Source organism: Diospyros lotus, chromosome 2, assembly GCF_014633365.1.
Source record: "Diospyros lotus cultivar Yz01 chromosome 2, ASM1463336v1, whole genome shotgun sequence".
In the NCBI taxonomy this organism is placed as follows: Eukaryota; Viridiplantae; Streptophyta; class Magnoliopsida; order Ericales; family Ebenaceae; genus Diospyros; species Diospyros lotus.
The window spans coordinates 15461481-15485096 of record NC_068339.1 but is presented as its reverse complement, the minus strand read 5'-3'; the positions used below and the strand labels follow the sequence as shown (position 1 = coordinate 15485096).

Here is a 23616-nt window from a genome sequence, read left to right as displayed (position 1 = left end):
GGCGACTAATGGTGACTATGGAGGTGAAGGCTACAGTCACAACTAGAAGGAGGCGATGATGACGAAGGTAACAAGCTCGATAGATGAAAGGAGGTGAGTAGATTGAAATTTCAAAAGTTGTTGTTTGGTCCACACAATAAAACCCTTAAAAGCATTTTTTTTAAAGTTGGGTTAAAAAAGTTTTTGTCAAATACTAATAAATTAATTTTTAAGTTAAAATAATATTTAAGTCAATAATAATTACTAAATATTTTAAAAAATAACTTATAAACTAAATGAATAGTTTTTTTTTTTTTGCTTAATGCACCATCACGAGCATCTTCGTTGTTCGATCCTACAATATCAATAGGATTAATCCTATTACAAATGTGAGGACGATAAATAATTTTTAATTTTTAAAATTATTCTAAAAAAATTAGAAATCTGAGATTCAAAGACTAACACCAAAGAATTTACTTCCTTTGCTGGGGGCTGAAGGAATAGCTTATTATGTTATGGTCAGATTGGACAAAGCTCCCCAACTCGCAAGTTCCTTCGTCCCCTACCCACTTCACGTCTGTCATATTCATCATATTAGGGTTCCGCGCTACGCATTCCCTTTCATCAATCAGTCGCGTTCCTCTCCATCTTCCTCACCGATCGCCCGGTCGTGGGAGCCTCTCTGCTATGGAGGAGGAGGGATCCACATTCCCCGTTGTTAGCGACGGCGTCGGAGCTTCTCTCATCAGGGACTTGGCCTCCTGCAACAAGGCCACCAGAGACAAAGCCCTGAAGCAGGTCCTCAAATCCTGGCTTCCGTCACAGTCGCCGGACCAAGTCTCCGACGAAGACATGAAGAAGCTCTGGAAGGGACTCTTCTACTGCGTTTGGCACGCCGACAAGTCCTTCGTCCAGTTAGACCTCATCAACCGTCTCTCCTCCCTTCTCCTCGCGCTCCCTCTCCCTCTCTCTCTCCACTACATCTCCGTCTTCTTGCTCACCATGCGCCGAGAGTGGTCCGGCATCGACGCCCTAAGGTTAGACAAGTTTTATCTCTTGATCCGCCGCTTTCTACACTTTTCGTTTATCATGTTAAAGAAGAATTACTCTTGGGACTTGGAGATCTCACGTCGATTCTTGGCCATTTTGGAAGAGAAAACCTTTTTCGCTGATGACAGGTTCCTTGGCAACGGAGTTAATTACCATCTTGCCTCCATTTTTCTGGAAGAACTTAGCCCTTTCCTTCCCATCAGGTCCGAAGCGGTGGTTGTCATTTTTGAACCCTTGGTTCGCCTCATGGCGCATTGTCTAGATAAGGTGTTATTGGGTAAGGTTAAGTCTAATATATTCGATGTGTTCTTGAGAATGGGATGGAGTTTGCTGGAGCTCAAGAAAGCGGGAGCTGATTCGCCCGACGAAAATGTGGTGCGACTTGGGAGTATAGCATTGACGCTGGGGTTTTCCACGAAGTTCTATGATTTGGGTAGTTCCCATGATTGCTTTCAAGCAAATAGAAAGGTTCTCTTCAGTTTGCATGAGGATTTCTTGAGGTTGGAGAAGGATTTAGCGTCTTCTGGGATTGAAATATCAATTCTTGATGTAATGGTTCATGATGAAGACGAGGTTCCTGAGTTAATAGCTATTGCTTCCGAGACACAAGTAGCTGCTTCTGAGGTTGTCTCAGAACCAACTGAAGTTGCCTTCAAAGATGAGAATGCATCTGCAAATAAGCCTTTGAAGAAGAAGAAGTCCAAGAAGACTTCTAATGAAAGCAAGGATGAGGCTGAGGAATTGGACGGAGTCGATAAGGTGGCAGAGAAGAAGAAGAAGAAGAAGAAGAAGAAGGAGAAGAAGAAGAAGGAGGAGGAGGAGGAGGAGGTTGAGCTACCTGAGATACGCCCCGTGGTAGTTGAGAATGGGGATGTAATTCCTGCTAATGAGAAGATTTCTAGCAATGGAACAACTAGTGACGAGACAATTAATTCTCTGTTTAATGAGTCTGTCATTTCAAATCTTCAAATCCAATTTGAGAAGGTTGCTGCAAGAGCTGCATTGGATAAGGATGATTCAAGTTCACATGGTTCACTGGAGATTACACCTGCAACTACCATTTCAAAGAAGAGAAAGAGAGTAAAGAATGTGGGTGGCAAGGACAATTGCAGTCTGGACCAAACTGGTGAAGGAAAGAGTGAGGACAAGAGTGCCAAGAAGGTTAGGTTTTCTATGAAAAATAATTTGGTCTGGAAGCCCCACGGTCCATTGCCTCCGCAGAGTCTGAGGTTGCCGCCCTCTGTTACTCCCAGAGGCAGTGCACTTAAGAAAGGAGTACCTCCAGGCCCCATCAGGGAGATGCCTGTGGTAACAAAGAAGGTTAAGCAGAAGAAGAAGGGCCGAAAAGGAAATAAAACAATCTCCCCCGCCATCAGAAGACTGAGGAAGCTACGAATGCTTTCAATTTAATAAAATCGGGGTTATGCATTCATTTGCTTTGTAATTGTTCTTTACAGTGGTTGAGAATTTCAAGATCCTGTGCTCATCTCAGTTGGCTTCTTTAGGGTAGTAATTCTAGGCCTCATTGCATTATCATATTCTCAATCCTTTGCTAAAGTTATAAAAGGGAAAAAAGAGAGAAAAAAACAAAAAGGAGAAACAATGACTTGAGTTGGATCCCATGCTTTTGGAAGGATTTTGGCAATATTTTTCTTTCAGGAGTGTTATTTCTTTTAGGATTTAGTTTTTTTTTTCCCCTTTGATCTTGTTTCAAATTCTCATGTGCTTTCATCAAGTAGTATATTGTACTTGACACTGTAAATTGCCCATTATTTGAATATGCTGCTAATTTAAAGGAATATTTTTCTCCTCTTTCAAGTGGGACACGGGTGAGAATAATGACTGGATGCTAGAATTCATGTAGCTAATTCCACATAGTGGGATAAAAGCTTGATATGTTGTTTTTCAAGTGGGACATAGGGAGGGTTTGTCCTGTTGAGTGATGTCATGGTGTTTAATTAGCTGTTCTTTTTATACCCACTAAGATCTAGTTGCCACATTGACCTTACTATTTAGTTAGTTATATCTATGAAAACAGGTGTAATACTAAAATTCATTGATCTTATTGTGTTATTTCATTTGATGTTTATTGCTGTCACAAATTTAGTGATGACCTTTGGTATATATCTGATACTAAAAATATTCTTGGACACTCCCAATAATTTTGGTGATAAAATTCACCATTCCAATCTGTAGAAAATTTCCCTTATGGTGCCCCAGAGACTTCTCAAGAATTTTAGTAATAGCATAGTTAGATACAGCTACAAAAAAAATTCGTGACAAGTCCTTCTGTTACCCCAGAAAATTCCACTATAGGTCCTCGAAGTATAGCATCTCCACAAAGACTGGATCAAGCTGCAGTTTAACTCATTAACACAGAAGATGCTGGCTAGTGAGCGCTAATGCTCTGGCGCTTCTCTGCAAAATTTTCCAGTTGAGAAGAGCATCAAATTGGTGATGCAGCTTCTGTGATCAACTTTTTGGTGCATGTAGTTTGGTTTGTCTGAGCTGAAGGCATAAATCTGTTTGGAAGCCTTCCATTTTGTCTCATGTGGCTTATTTGGTGGGAGAGAAATTTGAGAGCTTCTGAGGGTGTGATTTAGAATGACTGAAAAGTGACCTAATGTCCCCAGATCCAACTCAAAAGTGATTCTAGTTACCTCTATAGAAGAGTCTGAGCCAGAACTCAGATGTGGTAGAGTAGTACAAGTGGAAGGCTGTGATCTCTGCATCTTAGAATCCACTGTAAAGAAAAGACCTGAAGGTGTTGATCTTGACGGCTGGTCACCAGGACAAGATGGGTATCCTCTCTTGATGATAATCCATAGCCTTAAAACTCCTGGGCTTTACAGCTTACGATACCAAATGAACTAATGCCAGTTGAAAGAATTGTCAATAAATAGGCAATTTGAGTCATTTTAGATGCTTTAAGGGCATGGATCTTAAATTATGCAGTCTGATAAAGTAATATTGTTTCTTTTGAGTTGTTATTGGAGCAACGTCTTTTTCTTGTGTTTAATGCATGCATTGTTTGCACAAGCATTTGTTGTGCTTGAAGGCTAGTTATATATTGTGAACATCTCACTAGTGAAAGAGAAAGTGATGCTGAATAAGAGTGGCAAACACTCCCAATAGTGTCTTATAGCAGAACTATGGTTATTGCAACAGAACCTTTGTTACGATGGAATAATTGTATGGGTTTTGTCATGTTGTTTGCAGGCAACTTTTATTACTAGCTGTTTTGAGTAGAGGACTTTCTGTTTTTCATTACTGGTTTGTTAGAGAGGTGGGAAGTGTTGTCTCTGTTATTTTTAGCGTATAGTTGGTTATGCCAGATTTTATGTTGGTGTTTTTGCGTATTTGGAGGCAGAGCTACTTGGGGGCTGGCCATTCTACAACTTGGGCTTTAATCCCATTTCTATTGAGGGTTTAAAAGAGTTTCACTTTTTTTAGAGGGAAAGGCCTATTTCTTCTTCTTAGTTGGAGGTAAACTTATCCTTTTCGTTTTGAGGACTCTGCAACTTATTGAAGAAGATGTAGTTCTTGGCTGCTTGTGCAGCTATAAGGGCGCAGAAACGAGCGCATCTAGTACTGTAGTGTTGGTATGAAGAAGAAAAAAAAAGTCTTTATAAACTGCAGTCGTCCGGCAAAAGGCAGAATTTTGGCCTTCCACCCGGTTAGCTTCTTGCTGATTTGATCTCTCAGGGGACCACTGTTGGCAAATGCTGAGACATGTAGCAAGGTATCTTACAGGGAGTTGCTCCTCGTGCATACCGAGAATGGAGAGGATAGCGGCCTTCAGAGCGGAGTATTGATACCAGCTAGAACAAGCAAAACCCAGAGAACTTAATGAACAAAAAAAGGAAACCCAGAAAACTTTGATTTACTTACCATAATGTTACTGTTTTCATTAGTGGTGGTATACTGAATTGCCATCAACCAAAATATGAGATATGTTTTTTATTTGGACATTGTGATTGTTAAAATCGATGCAAGACATTACATATTTGATTACTAATGTGGACTATTAAAGTAGGATTGCCATTAATAATTTTCAATTTAGTATTTGCACAAGCAAGCTTCCAAATAATAAAAGAAGTAATTGTTTTTTTTTTTTTTTTTAAATTATTACACTGATCATTACTACTGTAAACAATTTATTAGATTATTTGCTACCAATGCCATTCCATCAACTCAAAACTGATGATTCTAAGCACGTTCCGGACCTCTGTAAGTGAGCTCCCAGGTGAACAGAAATGGCCAAAAGCATGTTAATGCTCTTGAAATTTTGTTTTTTTTTTTCTTGGGAAATCTTAAACTTTACATAATTTTAAATGTGTTTTTGAACTTAGAACAAAAATATATTTTTGTTCATGATTTTTTCAAGTTTCTAAATGTGTTATTAAGCTGTGCAAAATTATTCATTTAAATACTTGATCTGTAAGTGATACTAATGCACGTAGACATGATAATTTTTTAGTATCTTTTCAACTCTCCCTCTCTCTCTGGTGTCTCCTATGTGTCTTTGGTTGGGTTGCATAGATCGATTAGGTTAGGTGGGTTGTTAATGTGCTTGGATCGATGATCACCTTATCATTTGGGGGATCAAAGATGGGACTAGTTTGAGGGTAACATTTTTTGCAAGAGACGCAATTGAATGAGACACAACCAGAGGAGATGTAAGAGACATTGAAGAGAGAGAAGATGCAATTGGAGAGAGAGAGAGTTAATTGAGGAGATGCTGTCGAACATAGAAATGGAGTTGAGGAGATGCTGGAGAGAGTTGAGTAGATGCTTAGATAACTGTCACGTAAGTGTGCATGCATGCGTATTATTTGTTGACTATGCATTTAAATGAGTAATTTTGTATAATTTAGAAACACATTTAGAATTGCTAAAGGTTTAGGATTTCACAAGAAAAAATCATAAAAATTTACTGACCTAAATATGTTTTTGACCTAAATTTAGAGAAATGTTTGTAATTATGAAAAGTTTAAATTTTTTTTTTAAAAAAAATTAAGAACATAAATATGCTTTTAACATACAAAAATTCAGGCTGGAAAAACATAATAAGAAAGAAAAACCCCATGCCATTTATCTACTCCTTTTGTATCTTTGCAGTCAACACCAATGACTGTTAAAGAGTATTTATTCTAAGAGCCGTGTTATAATGCCCAAAAAAATTGATGCACGGACTTATCGAAAAAAATTATTGAAGACCACTAAAATTGTTGGGCTGATGAAGCCCGCCTAGCAGTGTGGGCGGGCCCGCCCGAACTAGTGATTTTTATAGAAGAAAACAATCAACAATATCTTGGTGCACTTTAAATAATGATGGAATTGTACTGAATATGAGATTATTGAGTTTAGAATGAGGAAATTGCTATTTTGCCTGAATTAATTGATATACGTGATGACTAAAAAATATCAAATGACAAATATATCTTTACCTTGAATTTACAGCCTTGCCTCAAACATATCACACGCGCATCAAAATCAAAATAAATCAGACAAGAAGCTCCCTGGGTCATTATATTAGGATCTTCCACAGGATGCCATTATGACCCTTGTGCAGCATTTGCTTTCTTACCGGACATCAATGCAAATGGTTTCTTATTACAGAATTTCAAATCCCAAAGTGCATGACTTGAAATCCATATCCTGTTCTCAATGCATCCTAAGGTGACGAGGACTCATAGAATCGTCTAACGTAAAGTAAAATGTTTAGTGGTTTAGGAGTAGAAACCACAAGGCCCATGAATGATGGAAGATTGCATGTAGCAGGGTTGTTCTTGTTCGCTTAGTAATCCAAGCACAATCTAGAGAAGAGCCAAATAATAAGCCATTAAAGGATTGGGAACTTTTAAAACAATTAGAATACTAAAGAACTAGGTGATCAAATAGCTTTTGAGGGAAAAAAGTTCCATTGACGGGATTCTTATGGAAAACCTACTTGGATTGGGGAAGAAGCTTCAACTCCTATATAGCAAGATGTTGTCTAACTAGACTCTCCTTGGCAGCAACGACAAAATCAAGAACCAATTGGAACTGTTCATTATGGAACTTAAGCGAGCACTTTCTTGTGAAGGTCTGCAGTATCCTACACTGTAATAGAACTAACCAAGTTTGAAATTCAATTCAATTGCTCAGTCCTGTCACTGTTCTCACGCCCTTTGTCGTCATGCCCTCTCGTCACTGATTGCTTGATGCTCAATGCTTGTGCCATTGTCAATTCAATTGTTTGGTGCTTGGTTGCTCCCTCTTACCACCACTTGCTCATTGCTCGGTGCTCCATTTTCGCGCTCAAGTGCCCTGTCACACTGTGGATTACTGGATTGCTCACTCTAAATCTGATTGTTTAATAACTATTTTTTTATAATTTTATATATTAAAAAATTATATTTACAAAAAAACTTCTATATTTTTTTATTTACACTTTTACCATGTGTTCCTGTTTCCTATATTTTGGAAAAACGTCGTTTCCTTGTTTCCATTAGGTATCGAAAACGTTTCTCATTTTTGTTTTCGTTTTTGTGCAACCTAGACCACCATCTCATGTAAAATGTTAAGTTGATAGATAAAGGGTTAATTTTATTTTTTATATTTTTATTTTTACTCTCAACTATGCACACATTGTATCTAGTAGTAAGGAGACAAAGATAGATCAAATGCTAAGTTCATGGAATGTATGATCTTTTCATGGTTGAGAAATGGAGGGTTCTATTTTATTCTAGGATATTCTCTTACGTTTTTGTATGTTCTAGAGTGTCTAAATTGTTCTAGAGTTATGTATGGTCTCTGTCATTCTAGAATTTTTCATATGTAATATCTAAGGGTAATTGAGTCCATTTAGTAAGAAGGTTCTAGAATAGGTGGAGTTCCTATATATGGTTGTAAGTTGTAACACACATTCGTAAGTTGTAAGTTGTAATATATCCTAGAATAGAATTGAGTATTCCTTCTAAAGGATCCTAGTTGAGAGCTTCTTTCTCTAGAGTGGGTGAGAGTGAGTACTACTCTATCTAGATTGTGGCGTGCTCCCATCCTCAAAGTCGAATAGGCATCCATAGAAGGTTAGGTTCACTTAGCTGATGGGGCATTAAAGCTAAGTGCTAGTCATGTGGTGGTATAGTGTAAAGTTTTCGCCAATGACATTTAGCTAAAAAGTTCTGTGAATTTAAGATGAAAAGATCACTCTACTAAAATGCTTGGAAGGTGTTGCAATGCTTATGAAGTAAAGAATCAATTGAAAGCTTCAATAAAGCAAGGAAAATAAGGATTACAAAGAAATAAAAAGTAGAGAGGAAAGTACTAATAAGCAATGCATTATTATTTGAAGTCATGCACATGTATAAAGAGCAAATTTGCATGATGCTTTCATTGATAAAGGAGAAGAAAATAGAGTCATGGAGTATGCTCAAGTATACCCAAAAACAAAAGGTAATAACTAGTAAGTGTCATAACCCATTGCCACAATGTAGTGTCTTGGAGAGGCGTTGTTTCTCTACGCAACTCAGAGCGAACTGTTACATTTCCTACATTCCAAGCATGATGTTGTCTAATTAGACTTTCTCCTTGGCAGGATTGACAAAATAAACGACTAATGCAAACAGTTCATTATGGAACTTAAGCAAGCACTTTCTAGTGAAGATTTGCAGTGTCCTACACTATATTAGAACTGACCAATCATGGCATTCGTGCACAAACCAGATCTAACAAAATTGTTGAGAGGTAGAGAATTTGAACTTCTATAATGACTTTGACAAAGTACTTTCATATACAAAAGTTTTAGGTTAAGTTATGCCAAGACTAAGAGCTTAAAAATTTGTTCCTACTTATTTGGCAAATCAAGAAAAGGTTATAAGCCACCCAATTTATAAGTTGCTCCAATAGATTATTTGGTAAGTTAGTATACTATAGCATATTTTTTATAACTTATAAACTACCTCAAAATAAGCCAATGTCGACCGAGTAAATGTCCAAATTATTATCCTCATTAGAATAGGCTCTTTATCCAAATAATTTAAAAGCTTGTTACCAAATAAGAAGATGGGAGCATGCCACAATTTGAACCTAAGTGCACATGACTTGCACGCTACGTGTGCACCATGTTAGTTGAGCTGTTTAGCATCATCCTCATCCATAGAAATTAGATGTCGTCCTTCCTTGTCTTCAAGCTCAACAGAAAAATCAGCAGCACAGGCATAAAGTGGGTGATGTGCCACACAACATGTATTCTTTGAACACCGGATGCAAGCTCCATAAGACACACTATAGAGCTACACAAAAGCTTCCTGCGGTCCTTATGGATTCTACCCAACCTATAAATCGGCCCCATGTTTTTCCATCAAGTAAGCATGTCTCTAGTATCCATATGACACAAGCAAGATGAACCAAGTGTCCATCAGTTGTGGGCTTCATACTGCCTTCTATAACAAGACAAAAACAGGGTGAGTGAAACTTAGGAACCCCTGGACAGCACAAGCAGACTAGGCATGTCAAATGAGTTAGGTTGGGTTAGCTCATTCATGGGACGGGCTAAACTTTGGGTCTAGTAGTCAGCGAAATATAGGGCTCAACCTGACTCGACCCATGAGCGTGCCCAAGTTGGGCTGACCCAAGCTAACCTGTCAAGCTCGCAGGTCAAGCCAAGCCCAAGCTCGCTAGCCTGAATGGGCCAAGTCTAGCAGAACTTCACTAATTTGACTTGTTTTTAATATAGTTTTAAAATTACTTTCAAAAAATTATATTTATTTATTTAATAAATAGGATATAGAACTATTTTTAAAAATACAAATTCCACTTCTAAAACAAAAATTTAGAACTTAAAAGTTAGTAGTTAAAAGTTGAAAATTAGAACTTTTATCTTTTAATAGTTTCTAATGATCCAATTATACTTTTAAAAATATATTAAATTTTATAGATATATAAAAGTTATAAAAAGTCCAACCATGTACAGTCCAACATTTGGGTGTGAGATTTAAAATTTTTTAGGTGATTGATTGTGAGATATAATTTTTGAGCTTCCACCTTCTAATTGTTACTAACTTTTCTATTTCAAAAATGAATATAGATTAGGCCCAACTGACCAAGCTCAATGAGCTAGACTTCGGGACAAGCCGGGCCGCGGGCCCACACATGCTGGGTTTGGCTTGACCCTATCTAAGGGAGCAAGTTAAGTCAGGCCAAGCGGGCATATATACACTCCAATCTAATTCATTCTAAGGCTCAAACAGCAATTATACACGCATATCATTAGAATAGGCAGTTTCCTAAGTCTAATTAGGAATATTCCCAATTAGATAGTTTCCTAAACTAGCTTAGGAAATCTGTACAGAAAAAGAAAGACTTTATAATTGTAAATTACAATACAAATACAATCAAATCAATAGAAGACAATCAAATCAATCAGTGCCAATTAGCACACTCATGATACAGACCAGATTAGGAAAGAACCATATTAGGAAAGCAAGAATCTACTCGTTTTCTAACACTCTCCCTCAAGATAGTGAGAGTATGTCATACATTCCTAGCTTACTCAAGAGTTTATGATACACTTGACCCAATAAGCCCTTAGTCAAAAGATCTACCAGCTGTCCTCCTGCAAGAACGAAGGGGGTACATATCAGGCCACAATAAAGCCTCATAAGAGCTGTAGGAACAAAAGATCTACTAGCTGTCCTCCTATCATGTTAAACTGGGTTATGGGCTATGCTTATTGCTGACTTATTATCACAATAAAGTCTCATAGGAGCTGTCAACTTGATTTTCAAGTTGGTTAGCACAATTTTCAGCCACAACAATTCACAAATGGCTAAGGCCATAGATATAAACTCAGCCTCAACACTAGATCTAGCCACCACGTTCTGTTTTTTACTTCTCCAAATAACAAGATTCCCCCCTAAGAATGTGCAATAACTTGAAGTGGACCTTCTATCCATAAGGGACCCTGCATAATCGGCATCAATGTATGCTTCTAAAGATAAATCTCCTTTCCTCTTAAACAAAATACCCTTATTAGGAGTGCCCTTTAGGTAGTGAAGAATAATGTGCACAACCTTTAGATGACTTTCTCTAGGATCATGCATGAATTGGCTGGTCACACCCATTGCATAAGCAATGTCTGGCTGAATATGAGACAAGTAAATAAACCTCTTTACCAGTCATTGATAGGATCCCTTATCCATTGTTCCTGTTTCATAATCAACATCAATTCTATGATTTTGTTCAATAGGAGTATCAAGTGCCCTACCTCCAAACATGTTAGTTTCATTCAACAAGTCTAGCACATATTTGTGCCGAGTAATGAAGATCCCCTCCTTAGACCGTACTACTTCTATACCCAAGAAGTACTTTAATTTTCCTAGCTCTTTGATCTCAAATTCATTTGTCAAATACGCCTTTAATTGATCCATCCCTTTGTCATTACCGGTAACGATAATATTATCAACACACACTAAGAGTGTTGTCATCCTTCCTATGATTGAGTGATGAACAAATAAAGTGTGGTCACCTTGGTTTTGCTTGGGTTAACCTAACCCAAGCAAAACCTTAGTAAACCTCCAAACCAGGCCCTCGGTAATTGTTTCAACTCATAGAGGGCCTTTTTCAACTTGCATACAACATTCTTCTTTTCAGTCCGCAGCCCAAATCCAAGGGGAACCTCCATATAAATCTCTTCTTCTAACTTGCCATGTAGAAAGGCATTTTTTACATCAAATTGATGTAATGGCTAGTCATAACAAACTGCCAAGGACGACAATACCCTGACAGTATTCATTTTGGCTATAGGGGAAAAAGTTTCTAGATAGTCCACTCCATAAGTTTGAGTATACCTCTTAACCACTAATTTAGCCTTGTAACTTTCTAGAGACCCATCGGATATGTACTTGACCATAAATACCCATTTACATCCTATAGGCTGCTTCCTTTTTGGAAAATTAACCAACTCCCAGGTTAGGTTCTTCTCAATGGCTGCCATCTCAATCTTCATGGCATCCTTCCAATTTTCATCACTTAATGCTTCAAACAAGGCCTTTGGGATAGGTATGGTATTCAGGTTGGTTAAGAAGGTTTTATGAGTAGGAGACAAGTGGGAGTAGGTTATAAACAAATGGAAAGGATGTTTAATGCTGGTCCGGGTTCCTTTTCTGTGGGCAATGGGGATGTCCAGGTCATCAAACTCAAGTTTAGGTTGAGGATAGGTACTTGGGTCTGGTTCTGACATAGTTGGATTAGTGGACTGCATATGTCGTGTAACACCCGAAATCAATGTTATAAACTATGTATAATTTTTTTAAGGGTGAAATTTTGAGTTATGAATGCTCTTGAGGATTATTTTTATGGATATGTGATTTCTTTAAGTATGACTTGATATGATTTAAATCTTCTAAATTATAAGAGATAAGGTAAGATTTAAATCCACATATGTAAGAATGATTCTTTTAAACAATTAAAAGTATGCTAAGTTATGACATAAGCCATGACATCATGCTAATATATGACATATGCCATGACATCATACTAACCTATGACTTAAGCAATGACATAATATCATTTAACTCTTATGTAATTCAACACCATTCTTCTAAGATATGATAAGATAATAAGAAGAAAGATAGGGATTGAATTACTTTAAGTAATTAATAAAAAGAAAGATAAGAATTGAATTACTTTAAGTAATTAACAAGAAGAAAGATAAGAATAGAACTCCTTTCCTACACTATAAATATGGCCTTTCCCCTTTCACAAATCCTTACCTCATTTCTTCTTTGTTAGCTAATCTCTTTCTCCCTTTCTATTATATCATTACTCTTTTACTTACTACAATCAAGACAACTAGTGTGAAAACCTTGATTAAAGAGTTAAGTTGAAGGTAAGTACGTTATGAGCTATTTATGTGTTTTTATTAAATCAAGTTATGGTCCCTCATGTCATGTTTACAAGCAAGTTTTGGGACCAGAGTTTAGTAGCTACGCACAAAGATTCTTACCCCCCTCAAGTTGGTAGAATCTTTTGTGTCTCCTCATGTTGCAAGTTCAAGTTTTTCAAGCTTAAATACAACTAATGGTTCATATGTGCTTACTGAGATTTATCTCACTCCCCCTATGTTTTGTTTTTCCCCTATGTTATCTTTTTTCCCTCTTTAGGTGACTATGATTAAGAAGATTGAAGCATGGATGTGGATTGTGGTGGTGATATTTCAAAAGGATTAGAAAAGTTTAAATCCAGTTTTTCTTTGTTTTAGAACAAAGTATTTCTATGTTAAATTCTAAAATTATGTATAAAAGATATAAAGTTTGTCTTTTGGGAATTTTATGCAAGTTTTATGAAAGTTTGATTCTCGGATAATATCTGGGTGTCACATGTCGAACCGGTGATAATGTAGGTTCAGCATTGGGATTACAGGGTTCTGAACACGGTTCGAATGATCTAGCATGTATAGGATGAGAAACTAATGCATTTCTCCTTGAATAAACCTTTAGTGGACACGGAGAAGTCAGATGTTTTTCCCTGTGTATCACTTTTAGAGAATCCTGTGGAATATCGTGAGGAGAAGACGAAGAATGATTTGAGGAAGAATAGGGAGAAACAATTCCCTATTCATTTCTTCTATATAAGAATTTAGTCTCCCCCTTAGGATAAGAATCATTGAAATAGGAATTCTCTTTCACAAAACTTACATGAACTGAGAGAAAAAACCGTTTAGATGGAGAATGAAAACACTTATAACTCTTTTGAGTGGAGGAGTATCCAACAAAGATGTGGGCTCTAGGATCCAATTTCTCTCTATTAGGTGAGTGATTATGAACAAAACTCACACAACTGAATACTTTAGGACAAAGACCATTAGAAAGCATGAAATCTGGAAAAGCTTTAGAAAGTAGCTGAATTGGGCTGTTTGAATCAAGACTTCTAGAGGACATCCTATTGATGAGATAGGTTGTTGTCAAGGCTGCTTCTCCTCAATAATGTTTAGGAACATTATTGTGAAATAGCAAAGCCCTTGTAACAGCAAATAAATGCACATTTTTTCTCTCAACTACCCCATTTTGTTGAGAGGTATAGACACAAGAATACTCATGGATTATACCCTTTTGATGGAAAAAATTAGACAGGGTTTGGTTGAATTTTTTTTTGGCATTATATGTTCTGACCCTTTTAATTTCAACCCCAAATTGGGTCTTAATCATGAAAAAATTGGAAAAGATGGTACACACTTATGATTTAGCCTTTAAAAGATAAAGTCAAACCATATGTGTGCAATCATCCATGAACAAAACAAACCATCGGCCCCGTATAGATCAAGAATTGGGGATGAACCCCATATGTCACTGTGAATTAGATCAAAAGGGAGAGAACTTCTCTTATTAATGAGAGGGAAATGAAGCCTTTATATGCTTAGCAAGCTAACATACATCACATTGGAAGTCTCTAGCATCTAATCTCTTGAACAAAGAGGGAAACATGAACTAAAGGACTCTAAAAGAGGGGTGTCCTAGCCAAAAATGATGAAGCCAAATTAAGTCTTTATTAGGTTTAACAAAAAGTCATACATGGAAAAACTTTCCTCTTTTAAGTTGTCCACTAGGGTTTTCAAGATGATAGAGACCATTCTCTACCCTAGCACGCCCAATCATCTTTCTCGAGTCATTTTCTTGAAATTCACAAAAGGAATGATTGAAGATAACACGTCAATTAGCATCACGGGTTAGTTTTTGAATGGAAACTAAATTAGTGAACAACTTAGTAACATGCAGGACATCCCTTAAGATTAGATGGTGATTAATGAGTATATCCCCTTGTCTAGCCACTATTGTCAATGATCTATCGGCCAATAATATTTTCCTTGTACTAGGGAAGGGTTTGTAGGATAAAAATTTGGTAGAAGAAGGTGTCATATGGTCTGTAGCCCCAGAATCAAGGATCCAAGTATTTCTTAGGGATAAGTCTGAAGCATGAAAGTTAAAAAAAGTGGAAGTCATACCTGTGAAGGCTAGGTTAGAAGTACTTGCCCCTAGCACCTCAACAGACTTCTCAATTTTTCTATTTCTTCTCAATTAAGCTCCTTTGAATTAGACTAATCTGGACCCTTATCCTCCTCACTCTGTTGGCCACATAGGCTTTACCTTTGGATTGTCCTCTTTTAGCTGGCTTGTCATGAAGCTTCCAGTATTTGTCCACCGTGTGTCTAGATTTCTTGCAGTAGGTGCACCACAAATTATCATTGGTTGTGGTTCTTACTAAGTCCAAAGTCTTCCTTTCTTATCTTGCCATTCTCTCCTTACCGAGTCCTTTCAAAGTTAGCAGGGATGAGCTCTCCATAGGGCTTGCCTCCTACTCCTCTTCTGCCCACACTATTGAGATTGCTTCATTTAACGAATGCAACTCAGACTTGCCAAGGATTTGGACCCTAACAACATCATATTCTACATTGAGTCCTGTAAGAAAATCGTAGGTTCTCTCATTTTCAACAAATTTCTTTTGGAAAACAGCATCCTTATTGCACTTCATTTGAATACACTGATAGTGATCCAATTCTTGCCACAAGGTTTGCAAAAGATTTGCACACTTGGTTATAGACCGAGTCCCTTGTTTAGTGGCTGCTACCTTGGTCCTAATTTCATAGATTTGAGCAGCATCATTTACCTTAGAATATGTGATCTTCACAGCTTCCCAGATCTCTTTAGTTGTGGAAAGAAACATCATAATGTCACTGATCTCTGGAATCATTGAGTTCCAGAGCTAGGACATCACAAGAGTCTTCCTCATCCCAAGAGGCATATGTAGGATCACTTTCCTGTGGCCCTATTCCAAGCAAGTGACTTAACTTCCCCTTACCTTTCAGAAATATCTCTGGAATCATTGAGTTCCAGAGCTAGGACATCACAAGAGTCTTCCTCATCCCAAGAGGCATATGTAGGATCACTTTCCTGTGGCCCTATTCCAAGCAAGTGACTTAACTTCCCCTTACCTTTCAGAAATGTCTTAATTAGCTGAGACTACTTAAGGTAGTTCTTCCCATTCAATCGGTATGCCGCTTGGACATTTTGTAACTCACCATTGGAAATCACCCCACCACTGGAATTACCTGTGACAAGAGCTTCATTGGTGCTACCGAATTCTATGGTTTCGAACAAATCTCAAGTTTTATGAAAGAAGATTGGATCAAAGAAGGTTTTTGGCCACAAACACTCGAGAATAGAACCTAGGGCTCTGATACCATATCAAAAGAGACGAAAAACAATCCAATCTAATTCATTCTAAGGCTCAAATAATATATACATGCTTATCATTAGAATAGGAAATTTCCTAAGCCTAATTAGGAATATTCCTAATTAGATAGTTTCCTAAATTAGCTTAGGAAATCTATACAGAAAAAGAAAGACTTTACAACTGTAAATTACAATCAAATCAATAGAAGACAATCAAATCAATCAGCGCCAATTAGCACACACTCACAATACAGACCAGATTAGGAAAGAACCATATTAGGAAAGCAAGGATCTACTCGTTTTCTAACAAGACCTTTGAAATCCACCTTCCGCAGTAAATCCATCAGAACTGCACTATGTTTTCCTTATTCTTTTGTAAATTTTGTTCCAGCAAGAAAATGGTGTGGATCCTTTGAACTGCTCTCTGCTCTCCACTATCCAATGTAATGCGAAATTTTATGCTGGTGGCGACCAAGTAACTGTCTAAATTATGCTCATTAAATGAGCTCTTTATCCAAACAATTTAACTACTTATTACCAAATAAGCTCTTATAGTGTATAAACTTTATAGATTAAAAGCTCCTATGATTGAAGCTAAACCAAACAGGCTCTAAATTTTTGGATCCTAAAGTGCACGTGACTTGCACACTGCATGCACATCATGTGAGTTGAACTATTCATCTTCATCCTCATCCATAGAAATTAGATGTAGTCTATCCTTGTCTTCAAGCTCAATAGAAGAGACCAACAGCCTGTACACAAAGTGGGTGATATGCTACATGATATGTATTACTTGAACATTGGATGCAAGCTCCATAAGACACACTGCAGATGCTACATAAAACCTTCTAGTGGTCCTTATGGATTCCACTCAACACGTCAATTGGCTCTATTCTTTTGACATCAAATAAGCATGTCTCTAGTATCAAGCAAGATGAGATCAAACCCAATAAGTTACAGGCTTCATAGTGCCTCTTATAACAGCAAAAAGGCAAGAGGGTGGGGGTTTGCTTTTAGTTCTAGGCATTTTGAAAATCAAGCACTTTGGTTCAATTCATTTATTTCTAAAATCCTAAGTTTACGCACACCTAGTAATTATAAGACTGGAAACATCTTAATCGAAGAGGTTACTGAAGAATTGAGTGTTCAAAAAGGATGTGAGGGCATCTTTCAGTCCAATTAAGAAGGATTTTGAGTGTTGGAGATGAGGTGCACCATTAAGGGAGGGCCAGCTTGAATTGGGTAACAAGCTTAATAGGTGATATTATTCATTTATGATTAGAGTTATTCATCACCAATTAACTGTTTATCCCCAGTGCAAAATAATGTTCCCTACTACAACATTGTGAACTATTTCTTGCTATTGAATTTTTCGATCCAAAAGTACAAATGGCTTGCATGTTACATGCAGATCATATGCATACTGCATCTTGAAGTGCGAACACATAAAAGGATCAGATGACAATTCACAGAAAGTCTGACATTTTTAATAGCTGAGAAGTACAAGGCTTAGCAATGAGGGAAATTTTCTTGGTAGTATGATTGGTAATGTAGTAATCCAAGTACAATGTACAGGAGATGCACAATAATAAGCTAGCATAACCCTAGAAACTTTTTAATGTAAGAGGTTACTAGGGAAGAAAGTCAAAGTCTATATTCACTTCAAAAAAACTTCTAGACTCTTCTTGACTTAATACTGATGAGCAAAGCTGAAATGAAAACAGACAATCAAGAAGCTAATAGCAAAGAAGTTCACTATTCACCTTCTGAATATCTATTGCTTGAGGTAGGTTTACCTTCAGAAAATGACAAAAAAGGTTGTACTATGTCCTCACAAAAGCTTTGGACAATAAACCACTGAATGTTTTCCCTGTCTCCAAGTGGAAGTGCTCTAGATAAGGGTTGTCCTAAAAGGCATGCCTAGAGAGAACAAACACATTCATTCAAGAGGTTACACTGAGTGGTGATGCTATATCGAATAAGACATCTAATGGGGCAAGCAATTCAGAAGTAAATGCACAGAGACAATTGAGGATAAAGGCTACTCTTGGAACTGTTGTTGAGGAAAAGGCTTCCAAGCATAAGTCAGGGCTAGAGTGACTCAACAACAAATCCATTGAAAGAAAATTAGGCCAGAAGGTACATCGAAGAGAAGGAGACAAAACTTCTTGAGACAAAGAAGATGATTAGAAGCATGGGAGGGGAAAAGCTACTTTAAAGAAGATTGTGACAAAGTTCTCCACTGTTGATAGTGAGATCCTTCGCCAAAGCCTTTTGAAAAATTAATTAAAGATGAAAGCCACTTAAAGGAAACAACCCCAAGCCGAGTTCCAGGAGAAAACACAAACCAAGGTGAGAGAAAACATTTGATACCATAGGGTATGGAGATAATTTGGTTGGTTCAAAGGTTAAGGTTTGGTGGCCAAAAAATGTGTAAAAAATATGTAGTTATTCACTTTTGAATATTCCATTTGAGTGTATAGTTTGTTATAATTTTATTTATAGGGTATTTCTTTTCCTTGTTTGGTAGTTTCTAAGTCATAACTGACTCGTATGAAACAGTTACATTTGTACCATATATATTGCTCTATGAATTTCGAATGAAAGGAAGTTGATTTTCTATCAAATTCTACATGGTATCAGAGTAGTCCTAATACTGATATGTTCATTCCAAATCTGCATCTGATAATTTCGGTTTGTTCTTCTCAATTATGTACCCGATTCCATTTCTATTCCACTGAGCATTTGGATTCTGTTTCTCTTTTGTTTTTTCATTTACAATGGCTTTTACTGTTGAAGTTTCTTCTTCCTCTCAAATTCCCTCAATTCTGACCCCAACAGAAGGATCTGATTCCTCTGCTCTTCTTATTACCGAACATAAACTGTGTAACATCCCGCATCGAGTGATAGAAAGAATTGGAACAACTTTCTTTGATGGGCCCACACGAACTTCTCAGGGGTCACCCATCCTTGAGCTTCCCTAGCTCAAGCACGTTTAACCCGGGAGTTCTTTGCCTACATTCAAACCAAAAGGTATCCAACTAGTGTTGTTTCATTCCTTACTTATCCTTGATATATACTACCCTTCTCTGGGCTCTTGGAGTATTACAAACTGAATGGCCACAATTATCTGCAGTGGTCTCATTCAGTTATGATGTTCATTTGTGGCTGAGGAAAGGATGATTATCTTATTGGTGTTGCCCCTAAACCGAAGACCGATGATCCAATGTACAAGGTGTGGAAGACAGAGACCAATATGGTCATGTCATGGCTTATCAACTTCATGACGAATGACGTCAATGAAAACTTTATTCTCTATGAGACGACACAAGAAATCTGGACAGCCTCCAAAGAGACATACTTTGACACAGAAGATGCAACAGAAACCTTCAAAATTGAAGGAATATTCCATGATATTTGTCAAGGGGATCTCACCCTCACCCAATATTTTAGTCGACTGACAAGATATTGGCAACAACTTGATATGCATGAGACAATAGCATGGGAATGTCAAACTTATGCTGGAAAATACAAGAAGATTGTTGAGAAGAAGTGAATAAGTTTTTGCTGGGTCTCAACAAGAATTTAGATGAAGTCCAGGGGTGGATTTTAGCCATCAAACCTCTACCAAATTTGCCTGAAGTTGCCTCAGAAGTGCGACATGAAGAAAGTAGAAAGCCGTGTACAAGAAATAGAGATAGTTAGGTAGTTAAGTAGACTATAGGGACAATTTTTTCACTCATTATACAATTATTTATTTTTTAAGTGGCAGTTTTTTATGTGTAACTACTACCATATGAGCAGTTACCATTTGTGTATAAATTTGTCCAATCCAAATAATAAAATGAGAAGTTTAAAATCCAAACTTCTTCAAGATGGACCTAAAACAAAATCAAACCAACAAAAACCTCACATGCTAGCATAATTCCTTTTAGAGACTACTCACCACTCTAGACAGTATTAACTCAAAATGCACCTAAAGGATTGAAGTCAAGGGGTTGGAAATACACTAATCCATGTCTTCTTCAGCTTCTCCTTGCCTTGTCTTTGATAGTTTAAAGGCTGTCCTAAAGGATGAGTGATTCGAGTTGAGCAGAGCAGTTTGTTTTTCATCTTTTCATGGAAAAATGTGGTTGAACTTAGAAGCAATGGATCTCCAATGTCATGCTCCTGTTTTTGAATATCAGTGAATCAAGCTTCAGGTCAAATTTTGGTAATTAGTTTCTCTTTATTTGTCATTGTCTAGGGGCGATGGTTTCTCGATGTATCTTGGTAGTGATTCTGTCATTGAGGGGTTTTGATTTCAGTATCTCATTCTCTGTCTAGTTTAGGTTTTATTGGGGTTGTTCGTATTACGTAGGGTGGTTGTATCGCTGCTTCTAGTGGCCTTACTTTTATGCATTAATACAATATAGTCTAACCTTCTTTTAGAACCAAAAAGAATCACGCAAAATGCACCTTACATAACACATATGTTCCCAATAATTGTGTCTTCCATGAACACCATATTGGTACCTCAGTAATAAGTTCATAAATACATTTCTTCTTGGAAGCCAAGCTTCATGAACACAATACAAACTCAAAATAGTAATGTATCATTATACAATGTCCACAAGCATTTAGAGTATCCAAAACTATTTAATTTTTACAAGCGCAAGCTTGAGTTCTCACTGTCCAAGACATGTTGGTGTTTGTCAATACAATGTTTGCTATACTAGGTTTCCCTCTGAGGGGACCAGTATACACTAGCATCCTGAGCTTGTATAAGCATAGTAAAAGGAACATGAGGCAGATATTAATTAGCATCAAGACATTTATTGTAAGGTTCAGATAACCTAAATTTCTTACAACGTAAAGAAACAGTAAATTGACCACCAAGAAAATGAAATAAATGATCATGCTTTTGATTAGCAAGGCAGAGATTTCTTTCCTGATATCACAGCTATTTAGCGGGTTGCTACAATCAACCCCTTACATGCCCACAAAGGCACAGAGTAACCAGTAGCTCTGAATAATTTAATCCAAAAGCATCAGCAAACAAAACATATTAAAAAAGATGGTAGCAGCAACAGCTAAGAATAGACTAGCCACTTGAGTAGAGGAGGCTATCCAATGTAAAATTTGTTCTATTGCATAGATTTGCATTGTTAATGTCACTTTTATAAGTCAATTGACAATATGAATGCCATGCCACCAACTCTAACTTGCTTAGGATAAAGAGGAGTTGATGATCATGATGAGCATAAATATAATTATCCTTATACAAAACACACTCAACCCTTGCAATAGATTTTGCCTACTTACCTAAAATCTCATTTTGTTTTTGTAAATATCAAACATGTTTTTTCTTTTTTGAGCTAGGATCATTTTCCGAGAGATATTTGCTCAGCCACTAATTTTACTTCACCTAATTGATGACAAACCAGTTTGGGCAAAAAGTTCATAAATAAAGCATCTCACAAACTTTAACATACCATTGTGGAAATTTCAACTTAAAACCAAGTGAAATTACTATATCTTGGATGGCCTGATCTCTTGTATAATTAAGAGACAAAGAAAGCAAGAGTTGATAACCAAAAGCAAAAAAATAGCTTTAAGAAGTACAAAACATGAAAGGTCTAAACGCATATGCACTGATGAATACAATCATAGGTACAGAATCCACATGCCATCCACAAGGAGACAATGTTTCTAAAGTTAACTCCTCAACACTAAGAATTAAATTCATCAACCCTACACAAATCTACTTTGTGGTGATTATTAAGATATGTAGGGTTGTGATTGGTTGCAACCATTAAACTTGTTGTAGTGCATCACATCATTATCTAGTATAGAATGTCTTATATTCTTAGCTAGGTAGTCTTAAGCTCAAACAGGAAGTAATATGCATTATCAGATATAGCACATGCATGATGTCAGAAACCATCATATTTAAGACACATAAATTTACAATCAATTGAAATTTTCAACTAGGAAAGGTAAAGATATTCTTAACCAAATGAGAGAAAAATCAGTTCTGAAACAAAGTTTAAAGAAGAAACAGGGAGAACTTGCCAAAAGATAGCATCAGACATAAAATAGGTCTCTGTGCAGGGATGCATTGTGAACCATGGGCAAAGTCCTAACAAATCACTAGGATGCAGCTTCAAATCAAAGACCTCCCTAAAACTCCCGTCCTTGAAGTTATAGGATATGAGCGTACCCGGTATGTACAAGACCATGCACGAATCCACTTCAAGATTCCTGGGAAAAAAGGAACCCCTCATGGGGGATGATTGCACTTGGATAACTATCTCACAACATTAATCAACAGTCATAGTTTTGTCCAATAACTACATCTAACATACAGATGTACTGGTCATCCCCACCTTCGCTCCCCTCCCCAAAAAAAAAAAAAATGCTTCCTCTAAGGGGAATATACTTAGCAAGTAGCATCTCAATTACATTCAATGCAGCACTTGGACCTCTGATGTCATACTTTTGACCAATTCCAGAAATAGAAAAAGAAACATGACCAGTATGTCACTACTTAAGAGTTTGAACAGGCACCATTACAGGTGCTATATGACTATACAAGGTATAAACCTAAGCTTAACTGATAAGTGGCAGCTCTAAGACTTGAAGTGTTATCGTGCTTGATATTCAAACTTTAACAATTGCAGAAGCAAGGGTACATTACTTGTGTACCTGCTAGTTATATGAACTGGCTGATTCCAACAAAGTGCTGATATCTTTGACCAATAAGCAACATATGCTGTAGAGCTTTTAACCAACATCCCCTTCACAGAAGCAAAGAATCAACTTTAAAAAGTTGAAGAAAGAATGAATGTCTTATGCAGCTTAGAGATAAATCTGTTTAAAATACTGAACATCTTAATGGATAAGATGACACAAGATTAAGGTTCATATAATTAAGAAGTATGGCATTAACTATAAGTTTATAACCAACATGATAAATTGAAGGATAGAACAGATAACAACAGCAATTCACATGTATTCCTTGAGAACTTGTAAAACCACAGCAAAAATATTGATGCAAAACCAAATAGAAGAACACAAGAAACAACTCAAAATCACTTAGTAAACTCGAGTCAAAATCAATAATCAATGCTGGTTTCAATTACAACCTAAACTACTATATATAGGAAACTAATACCTATAATCCTTTCCTAAAATTCCATAATCCCAATCCAATTAGGACTCCTAATAGAAGCAAATAACAAAAGGAAACAAACTAAATTAGGAAACAGAAGAAAATAGGAAATAAAAAAAAGAAATAAAATAAAAAAATATTAATTCCTAGTATCTACTTTTCTGTCCTACACCAAATATGCTGTAGTGATGAACTACTTAATAAGCATTTTAAGAACTT

At 36.8% G+C, this 23616-nt stretch overlaps 2 protein-coding genes and 1 long non-coding RNA gene across 7 annotated transcripts in view; 2 read left to right on the top strand and 1 right to left on the bottom strand.

Moving 5' to 3' along the window:
• The window catches only part of LOC127795906 (uncharacterized), a 58074-nt gene extending 55246 nt beyond the window's left edge, over window positions 1–2828 (top strand). Inside the window, exon 2 of one of the 2 annotated variants that reach the window (XM_052327883.1) lies at window positions 1868–2828. In XM_052327883.1, coding sequence (XP_052183843.1) covers window positions 1868–2439 — 572 coding nt within the window. In that variant the 3' untranslated portion in view covers window positions 2440–2828. Of the gene's footprint in view, window positions 1–503 lie in introns of those variants that run through there. The other variant, XM_052327882.1, reaches the window with a different exon arrangement.
• A 5366-nt stretch (window positions 2829–8194) lies between these two features.
• Window positions 8195–23616, bottom strand: part of LOC127795355 (F-box protein At5g07610-like) — a 35123-nt gene continuing 19701 nt past the window's right edge. Inside the window, exons 2-3 of one of the 4 annotated variants that reach the window (XM_052326976.1) lie at window positions 22932–23023; window positions 8195–8564 (exon numbers count right to left, since the gene is read on the bottom strand). In XM_052326976.1, coding sequence (XP_052182936.1) covers window positions 8543–8564; window positions 22932–23023 — 114 coding nt within the window. In that variant the 3' untranslated portion in view covers window positions 8195–8542. Of the gene's footprint in view, window positions 8565–9960; window positions 10631–20902; window positions 23024–23616 lie in introns of those variants that run through there. The other 3 variants (XM_052326975.1, XM_052326974.1, XM_052326973.1) reach the window with 3 other exon arrangements.
• LOC127795356 (uncharacterized) lies at window positions 12778–20313 on the top strand. The gene is made up of 3 exons (XR_008021783.1): window positions 12778–12904; window positions 13179–19277; window positions 19381–20313. It is a non-coding gene; the product is annotated as an uncharacterized LOC127795356 (long non-coding RNA).